This window comes from Rattus rattus, chromosome 11 (assembly GCF_011064425.1).
Source record: "Rattus rattus isolate New Zealand chromosome 11, Rrattus_CSIRO_v1, whole genome shotgun sequence".
NCBI lineage: Eukaryota > Metazoa > Chordata > Mammalia > Rodentia > Muridae > Rattus > Rattus rattus.
This window is the reverse complement of record NC_046164.1, coordinates 75,972,470-75,999,966: the sequence shown is the minus strand read 5'-3', so window position 1 is coordinate 75,999,966 and position 27,497 is coordinate 75,972,470. Positions and strand designations below refer to the sequence as shown.

Below are 27,497 nucleotides of genomic sequence, written 5' to 3'. Positions count from 1 at the left end.
AAGGCCCAGGGTTGTAGCTCAGTTGGACAATTGCTTGCCTAGCAGCCACATAGAGCCCCAGGTAGCGTCCCCAGAACTACAAGAAACTGGATGTGCAGGCTCTAAAAAGGTGGGGCCAGGAGGATCACAAGTTCAAGAATATCCTGAAGCAAACAGCAAGTTTAAGGTTGGCCTGGTGCATGTGAGGCCCCGCCTCAGTGAAAAAGAATTAATTAAATTTAACTAAACTCCACCCTATAGTATTTAAAAGAAAGTATCCCTTTTCTTGATAAATTTTCCTCACACACCAAGAACTCAATTGTTCCATTTACCTTGTTAGGATAACAAATCGAGTGTGCTTTAAATAGCTACGTGTTTCTGGACGGTTCTGATCTAGTAGTGGCATCCAAGGAACAACGAGGGCCCTTGGGGACCAGCCGCTACACTCAGAAGGGAAGCTGGGCTCGAGTGCCTTCCTGAGTGGGCTGTGGGGCAGCAGTAATGAAGACCCAGGAGACGATGTGACCTTCAAATGCCACTTGTCCTGTGCCCTCCAGCCGTGACAGGTAGAAATTCCAGGGTTATGCTCCAGGGGAAGGCTATACACTCAAAGCTCCCTCGAAGCTGGAGGGAGGGTGACTCTGAAGTCAGGAGCCAGATGCAGAGCATTGAGAGGCATGGGCTCTCCGTCCAAGGATGCCGCTTCTCTGTCAGCACAGATAGGCACCATAGGAGCCGTGTTCCCTTCCCGTGGTCTCATATGCTTGGGCATTTGGCCTTTGTCCACTCCATTTCAGGGAGTCCCTAGAGCTGTCTGGTCATCGGCCATGACACCGGACAGCCATGTGCTCAAGGCCTGCCCACATCCCACACATGTCCTACAACTGGGATTGACTGTGTTCTTCCTGGGTCCAGTCAGAGCTTGAGCTCCACAAGTGGTCATTTATGGGAGCTCCTTCATTTCTGTAGCATCTGCTAGCGCCTTCCACACTGCCCCTCCCACAATGCCCCTCCCACAATGCCCCTCCCACAATGCCCCTCCCACAATGCCCCTCCCACAATGCCCCTCCCACAATGCCCCTCCACACTGCCCCTCCCACAATGCCCCCCACACACCGCCTCCCACACTACCCCTCCCACACTGCCTCTCCCACAACACCCCCTCCCACAATGCCCCTCCCACAATGCCCCTCCCCAATGCCCTCCACACTGCCCCTCCCACTGCCCCTCCCACAATGCCTCTCCCACACTGACTCCCACACTACCCCTCCCACACTGCCTCTCCCACACTGCCCCCACACTGCCCCTCACTCCCACACACTGCCCCTCACAATGCCCCTCCCACAATGCCCCTCCCACACTGCCCCTCCCACACTGCCTCTCCCACACTGCCACCTGCCCCACAATGCCCCTCCCACAATGCCCTCCCCAATGCCCTCCCACAATGCCCCTCCCACACTGCCCCTCCCACACTGCCTTTCCCATACCCACACACTGCCCCTCCCACAATGCCCCTCCCACAACTGCCCCCCCACACTGCCTCCCACAATGTCCCTCCCACACTGCCCCCCACACTGCCCCTCCCACAATGCCCCTCCCACAATGCCTCCCACACACTGCCCCTCCCCAATGCCCCTCCCACAATGCCCTCCCACAATGCCCCTCCCACAATGCCCCTCCCACAATGCCCCCCACCTCCCACACTGTCCCCACACTGCCCCCTCCCACACTGCCCCTCCCACACTGCCCTCCCACACTGCCTCCCACACTGTGCCCCACCCACAATGCCCTCCCCCTCCCACACTCCCACATTGCCCTCCCCACTGTCCCACACACTGCCCCTCCCACATTGCCCCCCACACTGTGCCCACACACTGCCCCTCCCACAATGCCCCTCCACACTGCCCCTCCCACACAGCCTTTGGCCTGCTAAGCTCCTTCAGCAGCAGCTATGCTCCACCACGGCCCCAATAGTTGAGGCCAAGCCCATGCCTTCTCTTCCCATCAACTTCAAGTTAGACTCCCACGTATGCAAGTCAAGTCTGTCTCCCACTGTCCTCACCCTGATGGTCTCAGTTTCACTGCTAAGGCCATGAGCCTACACGTGGCATCTGAAAGCGGGGAGCACAGAGGAGACAGAGGAGACCAAATGAAGAACCTTCCCCATCATCATGTCTGTTCACAGCCCATTTCTGAGTGGGGACCAGAGAAGCCGCCTCTGCCAGTCACTATGCGGGCAGTAAAATCCACCCTAGTGAAACCAGGAGGAAACTGGAAACATCCTAGACTCATCCTTTCTGACGCCATAGGAATGCTGAGAAAGACCCGTTCCCCTAGTAGGGATGGCTCACCCCTAGAGTGACCACTGAGAGCATGCAGCGCCTGGCCAAGATGAGGACTCGTTTATTACATCTGTCCTGAAGGGAAACCCACACCAAAGCTGGCGCATCCCAAACCAGCCACAGCCAATGGGCGCACATTGATAACTACTCCAAGCCCGAGTGAGTGGGAATCCTGCTTGGGCTCTGTAACTAGATTACTGGGCAGCCTTGGTCAGAACCAGAGGGATGGGCAAGAACCAGCAGGAAGAGGCCAGTGTTCAACCCAGGCTACGTGTCCGCCAGCTCCTTGGAAGCCTAGGCTTGCTTCTTCTGTCTGTGACTGGGCTTCTGGAGGGAAAAGACAGGTGCCCTCCGCCCAATGCACACCTGCCTTGCTCACAGCCACCCTTTCCCCCTTCTTAGATCGTGCACTCAACTTGTTCTTGGTGCACAGCACGGAAGGAACTGTGTCCCCCACGAGATCCATAGGTAAACGCCCAACTCTACTCCAAGATAAGGCTCTACAAAGCTGAGAGGCTCTACCTTCTATAAAGGAAAGGGGATCTGGACGTGTGAAATCTCAACACTTCGGCAGCCTAAAGAAGGCCTGAGTAAAATACTGGTTACCATGCCAACATGGATAGGGGAATGTCACAAGGCCACGCCCCTAGATGAAGAGCTACCAGCTATTGGAGACTGCTGAGAAAAGCAGAATTAATATTAGGGATGAGCTCCCTAATTGATTTCTCAATACCAAGTGGTCAGTCCTAAAAAAACTAACTAACACTAAATGGACTGGGAAAGTTATATTTACATATTGATACATATGTAGAACAATAACGACTATAGAAAAAGATGCAATAGAGATGATATGTGACAGCAGAAGAGAGGAGATGGGAAGGGAAACCTTGGAGCACTGGGGAGAGACATTAATAATAGGGATTAAAGATGATCAAATCTATACATGTATGAGACATCATAACGAAATCCATCATTTTGAACAAATGCTAATAAAAGTTAAAAAGTAAAACCGCTCTAATTTTTTTTAAAAAAGGAAATAACTAAGTTAAAACAAAGAGTAGAGTGGTCCCTACTCCACTCTGACAGGTGTCCTTTGAAGGGATTTGGGCCCATAAGGCACTAGGGGTATATGCACACATGGACAGCTACAGCAGGATGTGGCTAGAAGGTAGCTATCCTCAACCCTGGGGAGAGGCCTCAGAGCCTCGATCTTGGATTTTTTTCTGGCCTCCAAAACTAAAATAATGGAGTTCCTATCCATGGGAGTCCACCATCAGGTCAGGGTGTGCCATCATCCTGTGATGCACCACCCCACACCCTAATCCTATCCCCCCAGCTCTTCTCTTACCCTGGTGAAATGGCGGACCTTACTAGAAGCTGTGCTGCCTAATCCTAAGCCTCCAGCAGTCTCTAAGTCCCATAACCTGCCATAAGTCACTTCATATAACTGCAATGAATACAGCCAGGGCTGGCTGTTCAATTTCTGCAAGCCAGGGAGCTTGTAGCCCGCAGACCTGACCACTCCCTCTAGACCACCAGCTACCCACAGAATGGCAGACCCAATTTCTCACCAGCATGGCTGGAGGCCCCAGTGGGATCCAGAGTCCCTTCCTCACCAGACACATGAGGGCTCTTCAATATGATGTCAGTGGTCACTATGCACGGATACTATCATCAGGAGAACTAAGGGGACTAGCCTGTCCAAGTACAGCACATTGCCCAAAACCACCAACCGTCATGTGGATTTAAGAGAAATGAGGCACAGACGAAATAGTGGAGTCAGAGCTCTAAAGTCCTTATAAGCCTCCTACAGTCCCTGGTCTATACCGTGAAGCCTCCTGCCCAGAGAGAGGCTCTAACTAGAATCAAATCCTTCCCGACACTGCCAAGATCCACCACAGAAAAATGAGTGACACTCAACCCTGTGGCTTCTGCTGCCCAAATTCTGGAGCACTTAGGTACAAATGGTGAAAGGAAGGTCACCCCCAACAACCCCCAGAATAAGTATGGGACATACCTAGACACAAAATTATCACCACCACCCTTAGGGGTAGGTGTGAGTGAGGGGTGTCTGTGGTAGGGTGAGTTGTCAAATCCTGACTGGACATAATAGCCAAGGGATGAATTTTGATTGTTGGACCTTGGTGTTTGTCTGAGAAGTGAATTGGTAGACAAATAAGGGAATAGGTCTTGGAGGCTAGCTTTAGGGATGTAACCATTTTTAACAAGGTAGAGGAAGGGAGTAAAATGGCAAAACCTGTCTGCAACGTTTGCCATAGAGGGCCTGTCCTTGCCAAGCTCTGACTTGCTTAGAGCCCTTCAAACAGCATGGGTAGACTTGATCGGAGAGCTACACGGTGCTCAGAGTCTGAGACCACTTCATACAACATGCCTGTCGCAATGCATACAAACAAGCAGCATCCAGATTAGAGGAGGCACACCACCACATTCCTGCTGACTGTCCAAGGAGGGGGCTAGATACAATAGACAGACAGACAGACAGACAGAAAGACAGACAGACAGATGATAGACAAATAATAAATGAATAGATAGGTAGATAGATGGTAGATAAATAATAGACAGATAATAGATAGATTAGATAGATAGATAGATAGATAGATAGAGAGATAGATAGATAGATAGAAGGTAGATGACAACAGACAGACAAGCAAGCAAGCATAATAGACAGATAGGCAGATAGACAGATAATAGATTAGATAGATAGATAGATAGATAGATAGATAGATAGATAGATAGATGATAGATAGATAGATAGATAGTAGGTAGGTAGATGATAACAGACAGACAAGCAAGCATAATAGGCAGACAGACAGACAGATAATAGGATAGATAGATAGATAGTAGGTAGGTAGATGATAACAGACAGACAAGCAAGCATAATAGGCAGACAGACAGACAGATAATAGGATAGATTGATAGATAGATAGTAGGTAGGTAGATGATAACAGACAGACAAGCAAGCATAATAGGCAGACAGACAGACAGATAATAGGATAGGATAGATAGATAGATAGATAGATAGATAGATAGATAGATAGATAGATGACAGACAGACAAGCAAGCAAGCAAACAACTCAATAGAGGTAGCCACCTTGGCCCTGCCCATCATCTGACCGCAAGTCAGGAGGAACTGAAGCTGACCCAAGCCAGAGGGGCTGCTGGGGCCTGTGTTCCATTTGCAGTGTGCCCTGGCTACTGTGAAACAAACTACACTTAAGCACCAGGTCACTCCAACAGTGAGCACACCGGCTCCTTGCCTAGAACCAATGTATTAACAGTGATGCCGCAAGGGGACAAGCAGTCAATAGACGCTTCCCCAGTCCACCAAAGTACCGGAATAACAAGGGCTCCAAAAGAAAATTAGACAGGGAAACAGGCTTCCACATGTACCCCTGACCCACCTGTCCTGGCTGGGCTTCCTAGCTTGGCCCAGCAAGATCACCAGGAAGTCCATGCTAATCCCAAAGAACACACTCTCGCCAAGGCAAAGTCCAGCTGGGCAAATATATGAACATATAGAACTCATCTGCAAACCTGTGTGCTTGCTGCTAATTGGGGATTGGGGTATAGCTCATTGAGAGAGCACTTATCTGTAATGTGCAGCCCTGGGTTCAAGCCCCGGCCTTGACAGGTAAGTAAAATACTATGTGACAATAAACAAATTTCTGATCAGTACTTCTAATAGCTGTGGGGGGAGGGGGAATCACCTTTGGCTACTGATGCTTTTCTAAGAATTTGCTTGTTTTATGCATTGAAGTTGTCAAGTTCTCACGAGCACCAAACGATCCCAGCATGCCCCAGCTCTCTATTTTGGTCAGCTGCTTTGTCGGCACAACCCCTTCCAGGTCCCAGACCCCTCAGAGGGGTCTTTCTTCTTCTTGCACCATCTCTCTCAGCCTTGTCTACTTCAAAGAATGCACTGAGACACCTCTGTTGAGAAGCAGAGTGAGCCTTGGAGCGTTTCAACTCCGTTCCCTGTGAATGTGCAACTCTGTGAAGCCAAAAGTGGCACAAAGAAGGGAGTGACCACGGCTCCCTTGGGGAAGAGATGCTCTGTTCAGCAAGGGCTCTGCACTCACATCCGTACTACACTTCCATTCTCAGCCCTCAACTGTGGAAAATCTCTGGGCCCGGGTCTCAGGTTAGTCAAACAGAGCGGTTTCACAGGCTCATGCAGCAGAGGCCATTTCACAGATGATTCTTAATGGTAAAGGGATTTAACTATGTCTTAACTGTAGGGGAACAAATGTGTAGCAGCTTCCTAGTCCGCATAGATCCTATAGGACAAGACCTCCCTTTGTTTTGGTCCCTGTTTGTCTAGTTGGAAAGATGGGTCATTTACTATACCTGAAATCCCCCCCCAAAGAATAAGCCCTTCTCTTCCCCTCTCCCTCTCCCTCTCCCTCTCCTCCTCCCCTCCTCCTCTCCCCTCTCCCCTCTCTCTCCTACACACACACACTCTCATATATACTTACTCTTAAACCACACATGCTCTCTGTCTCTGTCTCTCTGTCTCTCTCTCTGTCTCTCTGTCTCTCTGTCTCTCTCTCTCTCTCTCTCTCTCTCTCTCTCTCTCTCACACACACACACACACACACACACACACACACACACACACACACTTAAACACACACACGTACACACACTCCCCAAAGAGGATTCAGAGAAGACAGAAATAGCTCCTAGCACATTCTTCCATGCGGGGCTGAAGCTTTCCAACGATGCTGTTTCTCTGTGAAAGACTAAAGGGCATCGTGACTGGAGAGTTGGAATGTTGCAGAACGAGAGCCAGAAGAATTACTCTGGGCTATCTGGCTCTTTAGAAAAACAGCAACTTACCTTTAACCTATGTACATGGCCTAACATACTTCTCATGGCTGGGGGTGGGGTGGGGGGACTGTGATTGATGGGTAAACCTCACAGAAGGAACAGCAAAGTTTAGCGGCTTAGCTTGCACCAACCCCCAAAGCTAAGAGTGCTCTACAAACATCTGAACCCTACAGTAAGATGTCACCACATGGCTGTCGCCTGCCTGCCTGCCTGTCCACAGTAGTACTCGTTTAATCCACTGACTTATGATTCTCTGTTGTTTTATGGCTGTACACGTGCGTGGAACCTCTTCTATGACAGAGCGTGTCAGTCCACGTGAAACCCCATCTTGGCCTTGGTCATTTCTCTGCTTCAAAATCAACTGTTTTCATACCCCCTTTATAAGCAGAGTGAACTACATTCTGCTGATTCCGGTGATGGAGGCCTCTCGACCTAAAATAATGTAAGGAGGCAAGCTTGTAGCATCTGCAGAAAAATGTCTCAGTACAGCCCTGCCACAGAGGACACAGGTTCCCATCAGCTGCATTTAACGGTCCTACTTCGTGAGGCTGGGGCAAAAGGCACAGTCTAAGTAGGTGCTGAATACTTCAGTGGTTCCAAATGGCAAATTCTCACGTGGCGCCACCACCCAGGCCACTCTGAGATTTGCACAGGGCAGGCAGCACAGTGAAAGTAACTGAACGTGTGTTAAGAACAGCTATGGCGACAGGGCCAAGGCAACCGATCTGAAGACAGCGGAAAAGGAATAAACGTGCCCTACAGCCCTGAGCAACTGTGTCTCTGTGACTTCTGTTCGTTCCACAAGTCCCTGGGACAAAATGGAGTGTATGTGGGGGAGCGGGTAAGCTCATGGGAGGACAGTCACGCAGAGGTTTGTGTCTTAGGACAGCAGCCAAACGCTCTCTGCCCTTTATAGATCCAGATGGACAAGGTGGACCACAGACACACAGACACACAGCACATCCGGCAGCTGCATGCCACTCGGTCTCTTGAGACCAACACCTGCTTTGAGAACAGAGCCCAATCTTCCCCTTGCCAGGCACCCTCAGTTACAGACTCTACCCCAGGGAGGAGGGAAATTGAGATCTCCAAACCCCTGGTAGTTCACCCCATCGCATCCAGAACCTTGCCTGGGCACTGACACCTCACCTACTCCGTGTCTCCTGCTTGTGCCAGGGACCTTGCTGTCTGGTCCTCATGTTTGCCATGGCTCCAAGAGGATGCCATGGCTCCCCTTGGAGCAGTGATAAAAGAACAGTTCATCCATTTGTTCTACTCTGAGATGAGGACAAAGGAGGTCTTGAAACATTGTGCCCACTGCAGTGTCCCACTGGTGTTTCCACCTATGTTCCACCCCTGAGGCTCCACCAGCTCAGACCTTCTGAGCAATCCTCTACCATTTCCTACAGATGATACAGAACACTCTCACCACACACACACACACACACACACACACACCAGGATTCCCTACGGGAGCCAAGCTGCAAGCCTGTATCCTGTTCACAATCAACTGCCTTCCAAGGACTGGCAAAGCTTGCTAATTGAAGTCCCCAGGGTGGCTGATGCCATGGCTTTAGAACACCCAGGGTACCAGTGCTGTAGGGTGGACTATAATCAAGTATTCCTTAAAGAAACAAAGGTGCTCTCCACTAGAGGAAAACACTCCAGGCAATGTCAAGTTCACACCGCTATAACTGTAAGGAAACACTTGAAATCTAGACGACGGCTTGAAGAAAGGGCTTCTTAAAAAACGCAGTGTCTAAATGCCAGTGGCAGAGACTGCTGGAGCAAGACATGAAGAGCAATTCACTCAAGGCACAACATGTGTGGCTGTGCCCAAGCAAAATGTCAAGCCAAGGCACAGAAAACGGGGGTATACAGATAGAGTTACAACTGTGTAGTTAAAGAAGACACACGACACTATTAATGATACTCCGTTATGCTTGCAGACAGGAGTCCAGCATGGTTGTCCTCTAAGAGACTCTTCCCAGCAGCTGGCTCAGACAGATGCAGACACTCACAACCAAACAGTGGATGGAGCTTGGGGAAGAGTTGGGGAAAGGACTGTGGGGCCCCAAGGGGGTAGGAATTCCACAGGAAGACCAACAGAGTCAACTAACCTGGACCCTTGGGACTCTCAGAGACTCAACCACCAACCAAAGAGCATACATAGACTGGACCTAGGCCTCCCCACACATATAACAGATGTGCAGCTTGGTCTCCATGTGGGTCCTGAACAACTAGAGTGGATGCTATCCCAAAAGCTGTTGCCTGTCTGTAGGCTATGCTCTTCTAGCTGGGCTGCCTTGTTTGACCTCAGTGGGAGAGGATACACCCAGCCCTGCAGAGACTTGATATGCCTGGGTCAGGGGATACCAAAAGGAAAAGAGGGGTAGGGGAAGGATTGTGAGAAGGGGTGATTGGGAAGGGTTAAAATATTAATGTAATTTAAAAAATCACACATGAAAACAAACCCGTAGAAGTGAATGGCGTCAATCTGGCTAATGAAGTTGCTGACATTACCCGATGGAAACTTCCTTCTTATGAACCCAAATTCCACTGCACTGGCCTTCTTGCTCCTCATCTGCCTTCCTCATCCTTAGAGCTGAAACCAGCCTTGTTCTTGGGGCTGCTACGAAACCAACAGAGGTGACACTCAAGCAGTAATGGCACGCTAGCTTAACCCTGCACCAGCCACAAGCGCTACAGAGCCTTGACAAGAAGGCAGCCCAGGCAACTACTAGTGGCTGAAGGGGTAAAGAATGTGAGTATTATTCAGCCGTGGAAAAGGACACAATCATTCGACCTGCAAAATGGACGGGAACCAGAGGGCGTCAGTCAAGTTAAACAAACCCGCACCAGACACCAGAAGACTATATACTGTGTATTCGATATCTCTCATGAGTAGAAGCTGAGACAGGCTGACAGGAATGCAGAATAGTGATGGCCAGAGGGAGGGAGGAGGCTACTGATGAAGCTTGGGTAATAGGTGCAGAAGCACGGCGGGGGTGAGAGGAGTTTTGGCGTTCCCAGCGTAGCTGAGTGACTTCACAAGCTACTGCATATTTTATGAAAACATAGCAGAAAGAAGGGCAAGAGCTGCGAGATAAGGAAATGGCCAGGAGAGAAATGCTAACGGTCCTGACATTGATTGGTGAATCCTGCATGTGCTCGCGCTGCAATATCACGCTGCACCTCCTAAATTACCATGCCCAATTAATACAGATTAATCGAAAATAATTGAATACCTTCATAAAATAAATAACCTCATAGCCATGAGGGAAAAAATATGAAAGGAAAAAAATGCTACGAAGCAAGGTGATCAGTAGAAAAGGCAGCAAAGATAAGAGGGAAATTAAATCAGTCCAAAGTAGATGATGTAGGAAAACACGGATCAGCGATGAAAATGAGAGTCAACCAGAGAGAAACCCGTGGGCTCATTCAGAAACACACCAAGCATGCCTGGTTCAGAAACACACCCAAGCGTGGCCCACAGAAAAGCCTGCAACTTCAACCCTGCAGGGTTGATGCCTACAGGGAGACAAGAAGATTTCCCACAGATCCACTTCTCGACCTTGTGAAGTAATAAAGCCAAGCACCAGCTAGGTGCAGTGGTGCATGGGTACACTGCCAGCATTTGAGGGGCTGAGGTGTGAGGTCCAAAAGCTCAAGGCCAGCTGGGGCTACATAGCAAGGTCCTGTACCAAAAAAAAAATAATAAAATAAAATAGCTACACACATAGTGGTACTGGTATTTCCTCGGCAATACCAACATCACTACGATGACTCTAAAGGCCAAGGAGGAAACCTCTGGAGATGTCTGAATCACATATTTATACATACAGTATGCAACACACACATGGACACATGGACATGCACGCATGGATACACAAATGCCTATACAAGGACATCCACACAAACGCGTGTACACCTACAGACATTCCCATAGTTCCATGTGTGCCAATGTGTGTACAAATGTGTACTTATCCACAAATGCATTCCCACGGGTATGAACACACCCATGCACACAGACACTGCCCTCCATATGCCGCTCCACACGCCGAACACTCATTAGCACACAGATTTATCCTTCAATTATATCCAATCTTTGCTATAAATACTAGATTTCATTATAGTGTCAGACACGAGAGGAAATGTTTTTAAATTAACTGAGGGTATATTAGTATCTTTTATTGATGAAGAGGATTTAAAAAAAATAGTTGAGAAATGGATATTCTGCCCTATAGTCTAGACAACCACTACAAGGTACACGGAGTGCCTGTGAGCCCCAAGCAGAAAGAAGATTCTGGATTCTTCTGGTAAAGGAACCCATGATGTACCAGGCTTTACTTATAGGCTTTCTTGAGTCACCCTTTCTTAGTTCCCCTGGTGGGCCAAGTTTCCTCCCTACACCAGACCAAGACACACAACACAGCAGGACAATGGGACCAATGCTGGCCAATTTCATCTGGAATAGGCCAGCAAGTCACATTGCCTCAGCAGACCACCGCGAAGGAGGGTTCTCAGGCCAAGGAAGCTGAGACCAGGCCTCTCAAGCCTGGGTGATCCCACTACAGGGGCATCAGAAAGATCACACACACACACACACACACACAAGTCACCCACAATTACCCACAGCTTACAAGCAGCTCAGCTCCTTGAGAGAAGCAAGGCCCGGCTGTGTGCCCATCAGATTCCTCTCTTTCCCAGGAGCTCCCACGAGACACTGAGCCTTGCCATGAAACAGACTGAGGCTCAAGGAGAGAAGTAGGTGCATCACAATGATGACTGCCCTTTATTAGATAAGATGTGTATTAAAATTCAGCTAGGAGAGGGGCAGCGCTGGCCCAAGGGCCACCGCATAACTGCACGCACTGACCTGTTTCTCATTCTCGTCTTCCAGCCGCAGCCGGTCCTCAATGCAGTTTCGAGCCTGCAGGAAGGCCTTCCTCTGGGAGCGCTCAGTCAAGATCCGCACGAAGACGCCATACATGTTCACACCAAAGAAGAGCAGGGCGTTGGCACCAAGCTGGAGGGAGAGAACAGGTGCAGAGTGTTCAGTCCATCGGGCTAGTCAGGTGCCAGAGGGCCTAGGCCACCGTGGAAGCACACAAAGGCCTCCCAAGAACCCCTCAGCCATCTCCAAACTCATAGCCACCCAGGGATATCTAAGCTCTGCCCAGAGAGACACAGAGCAGAAGGCACATGGGGCAGAAACACACCTTTGCCCCCCCAACAGACAGCAATGTTCCACCATGTCAGGGACTGAGGGACAGTTCCGTCGAGGCTGAATTTTACCCCCTTCTAATTTTAAATTTTTTTTTTTATTGATCATGTTTTTACTTGATCTTTGAAGACCTCAGAGTATAACTATATTTAGAGACAGGTCCTTAAAATCAGTAATTATGGTAAAATGAGAGCATGAATGTGAGCCCCAATTCAACCAAACTACTAAGATTGGGGCACAGAGGATTGAAAGGTCCAGGAGGAGCTGGCCCTGCCCCCACCTTAATCATAGATCTCAGCCTCCAAAGCTGTGAGAACGTAGGTTTCTGTTATATGAACTGCCATACACACACACACACACACACACACACACACACACACACACACAGAGAGAGAGAGAGACAGACAGACAGACAGATAGACAGACACACAGACACACAGATACACAGATACACAGAGAGAGAGAGAGATACATACACACACACTGAGAGAGAGACAGAGAGAGACAAACAGACAGACACACACACAGAGAGAGAGAGACAGACAGACACACAGACACACAGATACACAGACACACAGATACATACACACACACTGAGAGAGAGAGACAGAAAGACACACACACACACTGAGAGAGAGACAGAGACAAAGAGACAGGCAGACACACACACACAGAGAGACAAAGACAGAGAGACAGACAGACAAACAGACACACACACACACACACACACACAGTGGCACTCAATTATGACAGTCCTACCACAATACACCTCCCACCTAAGAATATGAAATGGCTGCTTTCAAACTACATGGAACATACTAGTAAGACTCAGAGGAGAGAAGTTGACAAAAATAGAACTCGAGTCATTGATTTGGGCACAAAGTAAACTACAGCACAAGAAGACCCTGCTCTGTAATTAACCCCTTTCTTGATAACAGTCAAGCTGAGGAGGGGCCTTCAGGGAGCCCAGATTCTTAGGCCTTCTCTGAAGGTCAGAGGGATACTATCTGTTTGGTTAGATCTCAGGAATATAGCTTGTGCCCCTAGCCCAGCTCTAGTCAAGATCCCCCAGAAGACTTCACACAAATTGGCAATGGCCAAAGAGCTCACATCAGACTCCAGACACCGCCCTGCCTACTTTCCCCTGAAGGTCTCTTCCCCTGGCCTGTCCCAGTGCCTACACAGACCACAGAACAGGGGCAAACGCCCATCGTGAATGTCTCCTGACAGCTGCTGGGACACTGCAGATGTCCTGACCAGGAAGAGTTACAACGGATAGGTGGGCCTGAGACAGCCTTGGGACAAGAACTGCCAGCCCTTGGCTTTCCTGAATACTGACCTAGGAATAGGTGGGAGATCCAGCCTGGGACACCATAGAGGACAGATTTGGACAGAAAAGGATCTGGGCATCTTCAAACTCAGGGTTGTGTGAGAAGACCTCTTCTAAAGTAATTTAAAATGAGGACCAGAACTGGAGGCTGTCGTAAAGCATCCAGGTCTCATGTGTGACCCTAACCTTGACTTAGGGTGCAAGCACGGGACAGTGGGTTGTCTGTTGCAAATGCCTTACTAATGGAAATTAGAGCAGAAGTCCGAGCAATGGAAGCAGCAGTTCATTTAGAGTTGTACTGCAGGCGCCTTCCGGTAGGGTGCATCAAATAAGGTAACGGTGAGATTGTAACCAGACAAGTTCTTTAATTTGCTTTTGCAATCAGCCTCTAATTACTTACACCCCTGCTTTGTCATCAAACACTAAATCCCTTCTGGTTTGGTACCTCTAACTTCATGAACTCCATCTGTCGTAAGTCAAGTTTTAGATCTCAAAGTCACGAAGCAGGAGTGGCCACGGGTACTCTTAGAAAGATATTGGAGAGAGCATGTCACCGGGACCCTGCCCTCGCCATGGGACCCTGACACCATGGAACTCACTAAGGACAAGAGCGTGTGTGTCCTCTGTGTTCTCAGTAGCCTTGCTCAAGCCCAACCCTACTGCATGTTACTTCCTCTTGGCACCCACTCATCCCCTGGGAGGTTCACTAGCCCTCACGCTTACTAAGACAGGCTGTTCCAAGAGCATTGCTATAGCTCTTCCAACTCACAGGAAGTCAGGTAAACCACTCAACTGGAGGAAAACACATTGAGGACATTGCATGACTGCTCTGGCCAGGGGTTGTGGGAGGGTTCACGATACAGACAACAAAGACAACCGATGTCGCCAACTCCCTGAGGGGGTGGTAGAGCTCTCGGGAAAGCACCTAAGTGGCAAGCAATGGTCTAGGACTCAGCACAAGGGCCAGGTCCGCCATTTCCAGGGCTCACAAATCTCTGAGCAAGGCCTGCCAATGTCTATCAAGCCTCCGCCTCCTCCTCCTCTTCCTCCTCCTCCTGCTATTCCTCCTCCTCCTCCTTCCCCTCCTCCTCCTGTTCCTTCTCCTGCTTCTCCTTTTCCTCTTCCTCCCTCCTCTTCCTCCTCTTACCTCCCAACTGCAGTTCCCCCCCCTTCTCCTCCCAGTCCCTGCTCCCACCTCTGTCTTCTCCATCCACTCCTCTTCATCTCCCCTCAGAGGAGGGAAGGCCTCCCACAGCTATCGACCAGCTGTGGCATAGCAAGCTGCAGGAAGACTAGGCACCTCCTCTTCTACTAAGACTTGGTGAGGCAGTGCGATAGCAGGGGAAGGTCCCAAAGGCAGGCAACAGAGTCAGAGACAGCCCCTGCTCCCACTGTTAGGAGCTCTGCGAGAAGACTGAGCTCCACAGATGTCTAACAAGCCTTCGAAGACCACTGGACACTGAGTCCCCAGTGCAAATCTGGAACCCCACGCTCAAGGCTACAGCAACATCTTTAGATCTGGATCCTGGGTAGGCAGAGCATCAGGACCCACAGCACACAAACCGGTTTGGACATCATGGCCATTACAAAGAGGACCCTGTAGGAGATGCTTAGGGTCACAGGATAGATGGCACAGTATCACCCTCCCCTTGTCCTCAACACAGGACAAGAGCTAAGGCTGAGGTTTGAGGGACCAGGCAGATGGGCCTGCATGATAGCAGCATCTTTCGGGACAATGTAGTGGACTGGGCACTAATGGGAGACCTGAACAACCCCTGAATTGCAGGGGAACATGCAATAGGCCAAGGCCATAGGGAAGGGCCATGCTATCTGCTGAGCGAGTGAGCCCCAGGGAAGGGCCTGCCAAGAGACTGCCTCCACCTTCTAAAGGAAGCAAAAATCACACAGACACCACTCCTCAAAGTAAAAACTACAATTAAAGCCTCCCTTCTGAGATCTGCCCACATAATGTCTTCTTTCTTTCCATGATGTCCACTAAGAACACGTAGGCTCAGATTGGGGGCGCAGGGGGAGGGGGGAGACTGAGAGCGGGTGGAAGAGGCAAAAGCCAGTTCATTCATTTGTCAGGTGCTAGGCTCACACACCGCCTCTTCCTTCCTCAATGTATGAGAGCCCTCTACACAGTGGGGGAAGACTGTGAGAATGGGTTGCCCATCTCCATGCAGCACAGGGGCATCCCTGGGAGATCCCTGGCTTCTCACCCTCAGAAATGAGAAGCTCCCCTCTCCATGTCCACTAGCTAAAAATCTTCCAGCTCCAGAAAAGTATGCCCAACTACCCTTGAGACATCTGGAAAGGCTTCGTTGCACCATCAGGGAAGTCAAAATTCTACATGATGCAGTCTTCCTGCAAGCCACCAAGGGAAAGAGATCAGTGGGTCAGACAGCCCCATGGAGAAGATGTGTGGAGAAGGGTTCATGAGGGGAAAAGTGACCCCTCAGGAAGACTAAGGGAGATCTGCTAAGTGTCTCTCATCTGCCCAGGCCTGGCCCACCTACCTAGCCCTGGAACCCCCTCCTCTTATTGGACAGTGATACAATCATTCTCTTGGCTTACACAAACTCACCATCTATGTGACCCATGGTGCTAGTGATTCTCAATTCTCCCCATGAAGCGTTCTCAACCTCTGGCCAAAGGGGCATTTGGACCCAACAGACACATAGCCCAGTACATGAAACTGGCAATATGGCTGAGTAAACTGCTCATAACGGTGAGAGGGAAGTGGCTTAGAATCATTGAGAGATTATCAGAGACAAAGGAGTCACAGGCTATGGAATCTTTTCAGGGGTGGGAGGTGGAGTGCCGGTTCCCATCCCACCTCTGCACTCCCTCAAGGCATCCTGGTCCACCACTGCCACTGCCCCACATTGGCCTGTGGCAAGTGTGGCCAGGCAGACTGAGAAGCCAAGGTTTCTGATCTCAGTGTATTCTCTCTGGCCTTCTACCCAGTCGCACTCTTATTCTTTTAAATTACCCCCTTTCTCCTCTTCACTTGTAGATTTTTCCCCCCTTCTGATCCCTCCCAAGATTCTGCCTCTGGACTCCACATCTGTCTCAAATCCAGCATAGCAAGGATGGAGGCTATGCTCAAGGCCTCTCAATTATTCTCCTGTTTCCAAAAGCCCCAATCTCTCCATACACTCGTACACTCCACACCAAATACAGCACCACGCTAACCTCACGGAATGTCATGAATATCCCTCATGAAATCCGCCCAGCCAGGCAGAAGGTCGGTGCGTGGCCCAGCAGAGCCAGCTGGGTCTGTGAGAACAGGGCCAGCTCTAATAAGTGCTCCACATTCTCCCCGCGTCCACAACTCACTCTGTGCCACTGACCCCATTCTTCAGGCAGACACAATGAGGGCAAGGAGGAAGGCAGGGTTTCCCAGGTGCTGCAGCACGTGCACAGTCCCCTGCAGCAGCCCCTACCTGAATACCACCCCTGTGAAGGGGGGTAGACCCTCATTAAGATGCAGACCATGCTGGAATCAGACCCTGAAGACCCGCTGCACATAAGTTCAGAAGCATTCATAGCCCCTGGTCGGCCAAGCACAGTCCAGAGAAGGATCTCACAGGGACCCAGAATTTCTGAAAGCCACAAATGCAGCAGGTTCCGAAAAAGAAAGGGACCAGGATCCGCATCTCCATATGCTTGCCCGACATGCTCAAACCATCAACACAGCCAGCTCTCTCAGCACAGGAAGGGGTTATGTCTCTGCAAAGGTGGAGTCGGGGCTTTCCACGGAGCAACACAGTAGAGTCAGAGGCATCGGGATGAACTTGTGCTCAGCTTAACTCGGAAACAGATGGGCTCAAATACGATATTTACGGGAATGTGCATTCTTGCAAATCTGTTATCGCTGCTGACAGAAACAAGGGTACCCGGAGCTCAAGGGGTAGCCTCTAATGAGAACCTCTGAGGAAAACCAAGGCTCGGTCGGGTGTGGTGGTATACACCTGTAATCCCAGGAGACTGAGGCAGGAAGATGGCCATCCAAGGCTAGCTCAGGCTACAGTGAGACCCTATCTTAAACAAGCAGAAAGGATCCCTGGGTAAAATAGCTGATTCTCAGACTGGGACAGAGCGTATAATATGAACGAGCATCCTCTGTGTCACAGAGTAAGGAAGAGGTGTGTAAAGGTCACCAGAGAGGGGGGTATGTATGCCAGGGCACACAAGAGTACACAAAAGGCCTCCAAGCAGCCATATTAGGACCACACGAGCAACAAAACCAAGTGGTACTGGGTTACAAGCCAAGTGTAAAAAGGGTCGTGCTGACAGAAATCGATGGCTGACTGAGACAGGATGGCAGACACTGGCAACGTTCCCAACCGTTCATGGCCACCCTGTGCTCTCAGAGGTAAACTCCCCACTCCCCAAATAAGGGGAGGTCACACACCCCAAAGAGCATAGGACAAAGAAGACAGGAGAGAGTAACTCAAGGGGGAGGTTGCTCAGCATCAAGGCAACAGAGCGGCTTGTCATGACAAGCCACACCCACAGAGGTGAAGAGCTTGCTGTTGAAAACCCAGTACCCCAGAGAGATGAGAAAAAACCTGGATGGACACTGGACAGCTCCTGGAGGTCACTACAGCCTCACCTGGGAAAACACTGACCTTGACTGCCCCCCCTCAGCATCCTGAAGAACTGGCCGACCCCAACCTGATGCCATTATCCCGCACTGCCAGGCACCTGCTGCAATCGCCTCTGTAACAACACACACACACACACACACACACACACACACACACACACACACACACACACGCACACACACACACACACACACACGGACAGGCGCCCCTGCCAAAGCCAGGAGCTCTGAGTTCATTCTCTTGGCTCTCACCTCAGCAATTCCTGTCCCTGAGGATTCTAGGCTTTCTACCTGAACCCGCCCTCACCACCACTACAGACTAGAACCGCTCTCCCTACAACGGATGTGCCTCCCAGCAAACCCCTCCCCCAACATCTTACGTCCCAGAAAGAGCCTTAAACCTTGAGCATGCTCGAGGCTAACCTGACCGTGGCCCACCTCCCAGGATCCCGCCCCTTGTGCAGCAGGCACAGACGCACAATGCCTGTCCTGTCGGGTGGGTGTGCAGCGTACAGCTCTAGGCGGCTCGCACTCGGAAGACTGCTACCCCAGCTGCTGCCTGGACCCTGGAAGCTTTTCTGACCCCTTGACAGGGTTGAATGGCCCACTATCATCCTGTGGTTCCCATGTTTATCCTCCTCCCTATTTAGTATGCAAACCTGTCCGCTGAATTCTCTACAGCTGTCAACCTGCTGTGTTCTGAGCTGCCCCTGAAGCAAATACCAAACCCAGGCATCATTCAAACTGTCCGGAGAACAGAAGGGTACCACAGGCTGTCCTCAGACACACGAGCGTGAGCAGAGGGCCCACTTTCACACTGTACTATGGCGTCCTTGCCATTTCAGAAAAGGAACTGAATCCACAACACAGCCCAAGGCACTTTTAGTGGCAAATCCACAGGCAGCCCTCACCTTGTACAGCAGCCCACAGCTGGGGGTGGTAGGGGGAGAGGGCAGGTCAGTCCCTGGGCTCCTTCAGGGGCTCCTTAGCTAGACACCATCAGTCCCTGCCTATGGGTGTCCGCCAGGGTCTGGGTGGTGCAGACTGTATGCCACTTTCTTCCAACGGTGGCTGCGTTTTCAACAGCACGCACAAGTGTGGTTTTTTTTTTTTTTTTTTTTAATTAATCTAATTGCTTACTCGCTCTCCGGTTCTGAATTAGTAAACGTTTTAGAATTAGCATCGTTTGAAAGAGGACCAACAGAATGCTGATCTTTGCTGGAGAGAGGGACGGCAATTTGGGAAGTAAGAAATCTCTTACTTCTGCTGGGCATGTCTGAATTGTCCATGGTTGAAATAAAAACAAGTTTAAAAACAAGAATAGGGTAACTCCCCACAACCCCCTTCCACCCAGTTTCCCACTCATGAACCTGTGGTCACCAGGCCAGGAAACGACTCTCCCTGGGACCTCAGAGGCAAGGTACTTGGTGCATCCTGTTTAACTTCTTGTACCTCACTATCAAGAGGCTCCCAGGTCTTAGCGCCCCACCCAGAAGCTGCACCTCCAGGTACCCCTCTCCTCCCAGATCACTAATACACATCTTCACATGCCAAGGGAGGCAAGAAGGCTGATTCGGGGACACCAACAAGAATGATCTAAGTGAAAGGTAGGATGTTAGGAGCCAGATGGGAGGCTCTAGGTGGCCTGGCAACCCATGGACAGTTCTCACCAAAGTCAGAAGCTCCCAACACAGCTCCACTCACCCTGCCCAGAGGATCAATGAATAGCAACACAGTAGCCATCTAAGTCTCCCAGGGAGGAGGCTCGAATTCACCCACTGGAGCCTCCACTTCCAACCGTCCCATCCCCCAGGATAGTCTCTGTGATGTCGAGGCAACCTCCAGCCTCTTTGGACACCAGCAAAAGCCATTAAGGGATAAGATCACTGGCTACGCTCTGATCTGGTCTTTGGATGAGGTCCTACCTGCCACTCCTCAGTGCTCAGGAAACATTTTAAAGTATATACAAATTAAGGGGATGGGGGGCGGGGAGAAGGGGACCCAGTGATTCTTAGTACATGGTCAATCCATTAGCTCATACCACAGGGAATATAGCATTAGAGAAAACATCATGGGAAGAAGGTCAAAGGATTGGGTTTTCCAGTCCCTTTGAGGCTGTGTTGCTCCGGGGGGCAACAAGTCATGCATAGCTCCCTCCTCTGGGAAGGGCACGGGTTAAGACACAAGGTAGAGCAAGCCAAGCATCCTTGGACGGACATCACATGTGACCTCAACACAGCATCCTCATACTGGCAGGTGCCCAGCGCACCCCCACCACGACCAATCAGAACGCTCATGGCATATTTTTCCCTGCAGGAGGAGAATGTTCCGGAATGGGCTGCCCCTGCTCCTGGTTCGCTCCCATCTGCCTTTCCAGATTCTCTTGAACCTGCCTCTGCCCTCCCTGAGGATACTCACTCAGCCAAAGGTACAGTTAACATGATAAAGCTGCTTCTAAGGGTTGCATGGTAACTCATGCCCCATAATGCCCCTCCCCCAGGAGGCCGCTGAGACCCTCTGCCACACAGGCAGGTGGACAGGGAAACACGGGGAACAATTCTCATGCTAACCACAGGCTGGAGGCTCTCAACTTGGTTCTGGATCATGGGGGTGGGCAAGGAGGGGGAAGCACCCTCCGAAGAATAAAAAACTATGAAGGTTTCTTTTGTTTTTTGTTTTTTGTTTTTTGTTTTTTTTTTTCTTTTTTTCAGAGCTGGGGACCGAACCCAGGGCCTTGCGCTTGCTAGGCAAGCGCTCTACCACTGAGCTAAATCCCCAACCCTACTACGTAGGTTTCTAAAGAGCACCGAGGTCCTGTTGCCTGGGAAACAGCACTAAAAGGACTGTGTGAAGGGTCAAGAGATCAAGTGGACCATGAGGACCGATGGTCTAGTGCTGACCTAGGACTGTGATAAGGTTCAGACAGCAGGAAGTGACCAGTTATTCCAACGCAGTCATGGTCCTGGTGCAAACTTGACCATGTTCCTTGTTTAGGATGCACATGACATGTCTCCTCACTCAGAGACTCCCGTGTGAGGAAAAATGCCCCTCCTGTCTACCGGAAGCACCGTCAACGCTCCAAGAAAGCAGAGAACAAAGCGGCAGGTGACAGAGCACCGCACAAAGCATGTGGAAGGGGAGCAAGCAGATAAGCCACGGATGCTAAGCAAAGGGCACTCCAGGGGCGAGCGCTGGGGAGCCAGCCAAGCCATGCACTGTGTTTGTGTACTGCTTCAGGTTGAGGCCACTTCTGAAGGCTGGAGCATCTCTTTCAGAAACACCGTACTATATCTAAGGGCTGCTCTGTGTTCTTAGAGGAAAAGATCCACAACACGTCGCTAGTGTAGAATTTCTCCATGGAGCTCAGAGGCCGAAGCAGAGACCCCCAAGGGGCCCTGTCACACCACAGGCGTCCTCCTGTTCACCTGACCTATCCTCTGGATGCTATCGACTCTTCTTCATATGTGCATATGCACGCGGGTGTATACCCAAGCACGGATGTATGCACAGACACAAGTGTGCATATTTCCACAAGTGTGCACCCAGGCACACGCATACATGAGTACACACATGAAGGTGGCCAGATTGCGTGGACACCCACAGGGTCTCTCAGTTCTGAACAGCACAACTCCAAGCTTTCTACTTATTCCCAACTAATGGCAGAGCAAACACCCAACCTGGAGATCAGAGCAGGCCCTGGCTTTCTCCATTCTGAGGGCAAATCACTCAGGATCTGTGCTGCCTTCAGCCTGGCCTGGACTTCCAGCGTCCTCCTGAGGCTGGTGTTTCGGCACAGCACGCAGTAGTAGGAGGGTGGTGCCCCTTAGCATAAGCACGCACAGTAGGTCCCTGTACAACTGAGACGAGGACTGGGGAAAGTAGGAGATTACAAAGAACAAGGAAGAACCCAGGAAGGACGACAGGAGGGACATGCTGAAGGAGCTCCTGCCATGTATGGGGAACACAGGCACAAGCCCATATTGGCTAGGGTTAAGTAGCAGGAGGTCCCACTCCTTGCCTCACCGAGAGCTCTGAGACCTTAGACCTTGTCCCTGTGGAACACTGGCCTCACACAGACACACACAATCTCACTGATTCAGACGATATCTAAGCTTAGACCTCTCACTCCACAGTGCAGAAGTGACCCGCGGTCATAGAAGTAATTGGGGTGCATGCAGGAGGTAAGCCTTCGACAATGACTCTGCCCAAGAGCTGCTGGGACTCTGCCCATGCTACCCTCCTTGGGGCTACATCTCCCTCTTGCTGATGTATCTACCCTAAAGAGCATGCATTTGAATATCCCTGTGGTGTGCGTGGCCTTGAGCATGCACAAGTGTGCAGAGAGGCATGTTTGTGTGTGTGTGTGTGTGTGTGTGTGTGTGTGTGTATGCACAAGAGTACATCCACTCCTGAATGTGTGAGTGAATATGATTTGTATATGCAGAGGTGGACATGAGGCTCTAATGCATGCACGTCCACGGGCATATGCTCAGGCATAAAGGTGACGGTGAGCTTGGGTGTGCATGGAGGTGGATTTGTGGGTGGGTATAGAATACCGTGGGTGTGTCTACATGCGAACACAAGTGTGTAAGTGGGAGAGTGTGGCAGGGGGCACATGAAGCATTTGTGTAGGTGCTCTCATGGGAGCGGAAGAGTGTGCTTCTGAGCGGGCATGCGTGCGTGCGTGCGTGCGTGCGTGTGAGGGTGGACCAAGGAGGGGCAGCTATGACTCATGTCCCCAGACGCAGTAAAGCAGTGTCCTACAGATCAGGGGTTCTTTCCTTGCCCATTCAGCTCCTAAGACGAAGACATGAGCTTGCAGCTCTGAGAACAGCCTCCCTGGGGACCACCCTGATCTTTCTGTCCACATTGGGGCCTGGGTCCCTGCTCCTTCAACCTCCTCTCCTACAAGTCCTTGCTTCATAGGGGTTTCCCAGGCAAAGGGAAGGCTCAAAGCCCAGGCCACAGGGCCACCACAGCCCGATGGCCCATATGGCCATACTCTGCTCATGCCGTTGTAGTTGGCAGAGAACGGGCAGGGTTGAAGGCACCTCCCTCCAAACAATTCTGGTTCTCAAAGCTGGATGTCAACTAGCAGATTATTGGCCCCAAGGAGCTAACTAAAGTGGCAATATTCATATCACCGGTTCCAAGATGGCTGACAGGACAGGGAACACCTGCCAGGCACCATCCACACATGATACTCAGAAAACACAGCTGTCCTATATAACTGAGGTGAGGGTTGAATTACTGCTCCCACTGACAGTGGGAGAAACTGAGGCACAGAGATCATTCCATATCCCAACTTACAGGGCTGTGCCAGCCTCCCTGAAGTGCTTGGAGGCCCTCACAACCCCACCATCGCCCATCTACGCCAGCACCTGAGCCACCCTGCTCAATGCTGGAAGCCACCTGTGCACCCAAGGAGCTCAGCCTTTACCCCTGAGACATCAGGGACATTACAGGAAAAGGAGTACATCAAAGCCACCGAACACCCCAGAGGGTGGAGCTGACATCTTTGATGATAGACAGAAACAAGAGCACACATATTCCTTGACAAACCTAATTTCCATCACAGGCAACCTATGGTCAAGAAGGAACAGAAACTGAAACCCATTTCCTCCACCCTGATAGACAGCTTCATTGAAAACACACAATGCACACAAGTGTAAGAGAGCTGGGCTACTTCAAAGGGGAAAATAATAATAATAATAATAATAATAATAATAATAATAATAATAACAACAACAACAATAACAACAACAACAACAGTAATAGCGACTCATATGAGGCAAAAAGAGGAAAAGAAAAAAGAAGAAGCACACGGGGCTATGAAGAACACTGGGTGCAGGAGAAAGCTCAGAGCCGGCGGACCCAGGCCTCCTCTACGGCAGCGTCAGAAAGGCAGGGCAGGAGGGGACCTCTATGGCCCACTTTTCCCAAGGATCCCCTCCCCTCAATAGCCTTCTACTTCCCCAAGGCTCTGAGAACCCCTTTGAAGATGGGCAGTTGTGGTTCTGGAAGAGACTTGCTCCCCTGTACAGAGTAAGGTCTTGAGCCCAAACCCCAGTACGGAGTGTCGGTTTGCTCTGAGCCTTGGCCCTTGACAGGAAGCTAAGTCTGTAGTTCTGAGACTGGGGTGTGCACCTGATCTGGAACTTTCACAGGACTCAGCCCCAGCAGGCTCCCATGGAAACCTAACCCCCTCAAACAGCATTCATCCCCGTGTGTATGCAGCAAGGTCCACTCGGCAGCCCTGCTGACATTACTCCCTCTTCCCCATGCCTTCTCAGGCATTGTCTGTCTAGAATTTGGAGGAGAGGAGGCAGGGCCATCCGCAGGAGGCTGGGCAGCACAGGTGACAGGGTCTGAAGGGAGGTGGCTGCTGTGAGGCACGGGTGCTAAGATACTAAGTGGCAGAGTTCACTAAATAGACCGCAGGGTGCCTAGGTCAGAGTGATGGGGAGACATTTGCAATCCTTGAGGAGACCAGCTTCCCTTTACCTCAGGTTCCCTACTTGATCCCTGTTTATGTGTTGAGGGAGTAGAGGATAAAATGCTTTAGAAATGGCAGAAGATTTTCAACACACCCTTTCCTTACGGACTTCTTACATTCACACCATCTCTGTGGGAAGCAGCATCTTCCCTTGGAGGGGAGGGGGGTGAGAGGGAGGCGGGGCAGAGACTGAGTTTCGGTGAGGGAGGGATTTATATCAAATTGGAGGCTACTCACAGGGAAACCTGGGTCCCAGCTACCTAAGGATCCCTGTTTTCCCAATGGGCTTCCTTCCCCACTCAAGTATCAAGGTCTGTGGCTCCCAGAAGGAGGGCACTGGCACCTTTGCAGACTCCTCCCTGATCTTTTCTCTAAAAGGAATGCCTAGAGGCTGTGTAAGAGAAAAAAACAAAACTTACTAGCTTAAAAAAAAAAAAAAAAACTAACAACACAGCCTTTTACAGCACCTAGAGAACCCACCATGGTCCTGAGGTGATGGCTGTTTCTCTCCAGCCTTACAATGCCTGTCATCATGGCTCCAAGACCAAGTACTGCTCCCTGCCATCGGAGTCTGGGTATGAGTGTTGCTCTTACAGTCAGCAGGTAGAGCTGACTGTAGAGCTGACTGACAGCCATCTCTCACAAACACCAGTCATTCTCCCCCAGTTTGGCTTCTATGCCTAGCCCAGCCCCCCACAACTTCCCATATGCTCCGGCAAGCTACCTTCTTTCCTTAGATGGGCTCTCCCACCTTTCGCTTTCTATCTCCCTCCCGCTGCTCCGTGGCTAGACCTAGAACAAAACCCTCCCTCAGCTGCCACACCTGGGCAGACCAGTGCAGGGGAAGGTCCCAAACTCCTGGGAACAGTCTCCCGGGTCCACCTCCCACTTGCTTGGGTGCGGTGGTATGGGAAAACAGAAACCTCTAGGGTCCAGGAGGATCCTCAAGGAGTCAAGTCTTCTGCCCTTGCCCCAGCAGCCACCTCACCCGCCCAAGTTGAAAGAGACAAAGTTCAGGCTCCATGGAGCCAGGGTCAGGACTGGGAGCAGAAGCGGTGGACACCACATTGTGTGTGACCTTGGCAAACTCCTCTCCTTCAAGCCAGAATTCGGATTCACAGCGGGGTGGTTAGCGATACCGGAGAGGTTCAAAGTCCTTTCCCTCCCACTAACTGCTCCCTCGGGTCCGCGAAATTGAGAAGCGAGCCCCAGATGCGCTCCGGGCGAGCTAGAAAGGGACCCAGGGGCTGCGCGCTCCGCCAGCCTAGAAGCCTGGCCTGGAGACCACGCACCCTCCCACTTTTCAGTATCTCTAGGGACATGGGTACAACCTAGCGCGGGTCCCTGCTTGGCCACACAACTAATGCCTGACCTTGGGCCTGTCACTACCACCACCACCACCACCATACACCAGTCCCTCGTCTCCACCCTAAAGACGCTTTGGACTCTTATCTCTTAAGAAACACTGGGTGGAGGGTGCTAGCTCCTCCAATTGCATCCCCAGCTTGCTGAGTGACCTTGAACACCCGTCCCACCTTCAGAACCTCAGTTTCCCCACCTTCCCCACAGGAGGAACGTTAAACTCCTGCCACCTGCAGTGCTGCTGGCATATGTGTCTCCAACCCAGTGGGGGACGCGTGGTGCCACTTACCGTCCTCCAGAGACGTGGGCGCTTGGCAGGGACCAAGGCGGCTGTGACCAGTAAGTGCGAGGCAGCCACCACGAGCCCGAAGCCGATGGCCAGTAGGCTGCGCACGGGCAGCAAGGCATAGGACACGAAGGTGACCAAAAGGAGTTGCCAAACCCCCTGTTCGGCAACCGCCGAGCCCATTGCGCCTCCCGCAGAGCTCCTCGCGGGGCCGCCCAGCGCGAAGGGGCAGCAGAGTAGCGCGAAGGTGAGGCTGAAGAACAGCGCCAGCTGACCGACCTGCTGCAGCTGGGACACCTGCAGGGATCGGACATTGGTGACCACGAACAGCGCCAGGAAAAGGATGCAGTGCACTGGGTGCGACCCCTTGGCGAGGCCAGGCGCTGGCCCCGGTGCGCCCAGCAGCTCGGCCAGCGCCAGGGCTCCCGCCAGCAGGCTGAGCACCGCCAGCGCTTTCAGCGTGGCCGCCTGCTCCAGCCGCAACGTGTAGCCGCGGAACAGCGCCTCCAGCTCGGGGCACGCGAACTCCTCACCACACGCCCGGAACCCACGCCGGCCGCCCGGCCCGGCCGCCCGCTCTGCGCCCCCGGGCTCGCCCGCGCCTCCGCCGCCGCCTTGGCCGCGCGGCGCCCCGCCATCTCAGCGCCATGCAGCGGCCGCGGCCACGGGCGCGCCCCTCGCCGGCCCGGGGCGCCGGGGGCGCGGGCGGCGGCGCCGGGGCGGGCGGGCGGCGGGCGGCGAGGCGCCGGGGCGCGGGCGGGCGGAGTTGGGGCGCTGGCTGCCCAGCGCGCGCGCCCGAGCGCGTCCCCTCCCGCCCGCCGCGCCTGCGCACTGGCGCCCGCCCGCGCCCCGGCAGTGGTCCTCCGCGGCGACCGTGCTGCGACAGGCGAGCCCCAAGAGCCCCAGTCCTGGGCGGACAGAGTCCTCGCCCAACTCAGCACCCAGGATCCCGCACGCCCGAGGGGCCACGTGACCTTGGGCACCGCTCTTGCCTCTTCGAGCCTCGATT

General features: G+C 51.7%; 1 protein-coding gene across 1 annotated transcript in view; it reads right to left on the bottom strand.

Annotated features, from left to right (window-relative positions):
- Window positions 1-27,045, bottom strand: part of Adcy1 (adenylate cyclase 1) — a 105,844-nt gene extending 78,799 nt beyond the window's left edge. Inside the window, exons 1-2 of the mRNA XM_032916983.1 lie at window positions 26,492-27,045; window positions 12,052-12,201 (exon numbers count right to left, since the gene is read on the bottom strand). Of these exons, the coding sequence (XP_032772874.1) occupies window positions 12,052-12,201; window positions 26,492-26,671 (330 nt within the window). The 5' untranslated portion in view covers window positions 26,672-27,045. The remainder of the gene's footprint in view (window positions 1-12,051; window positions 12,202-26,491) is intronic.
- Window positions 27,046-27,497: the final 452 nt, after the last annotated feature.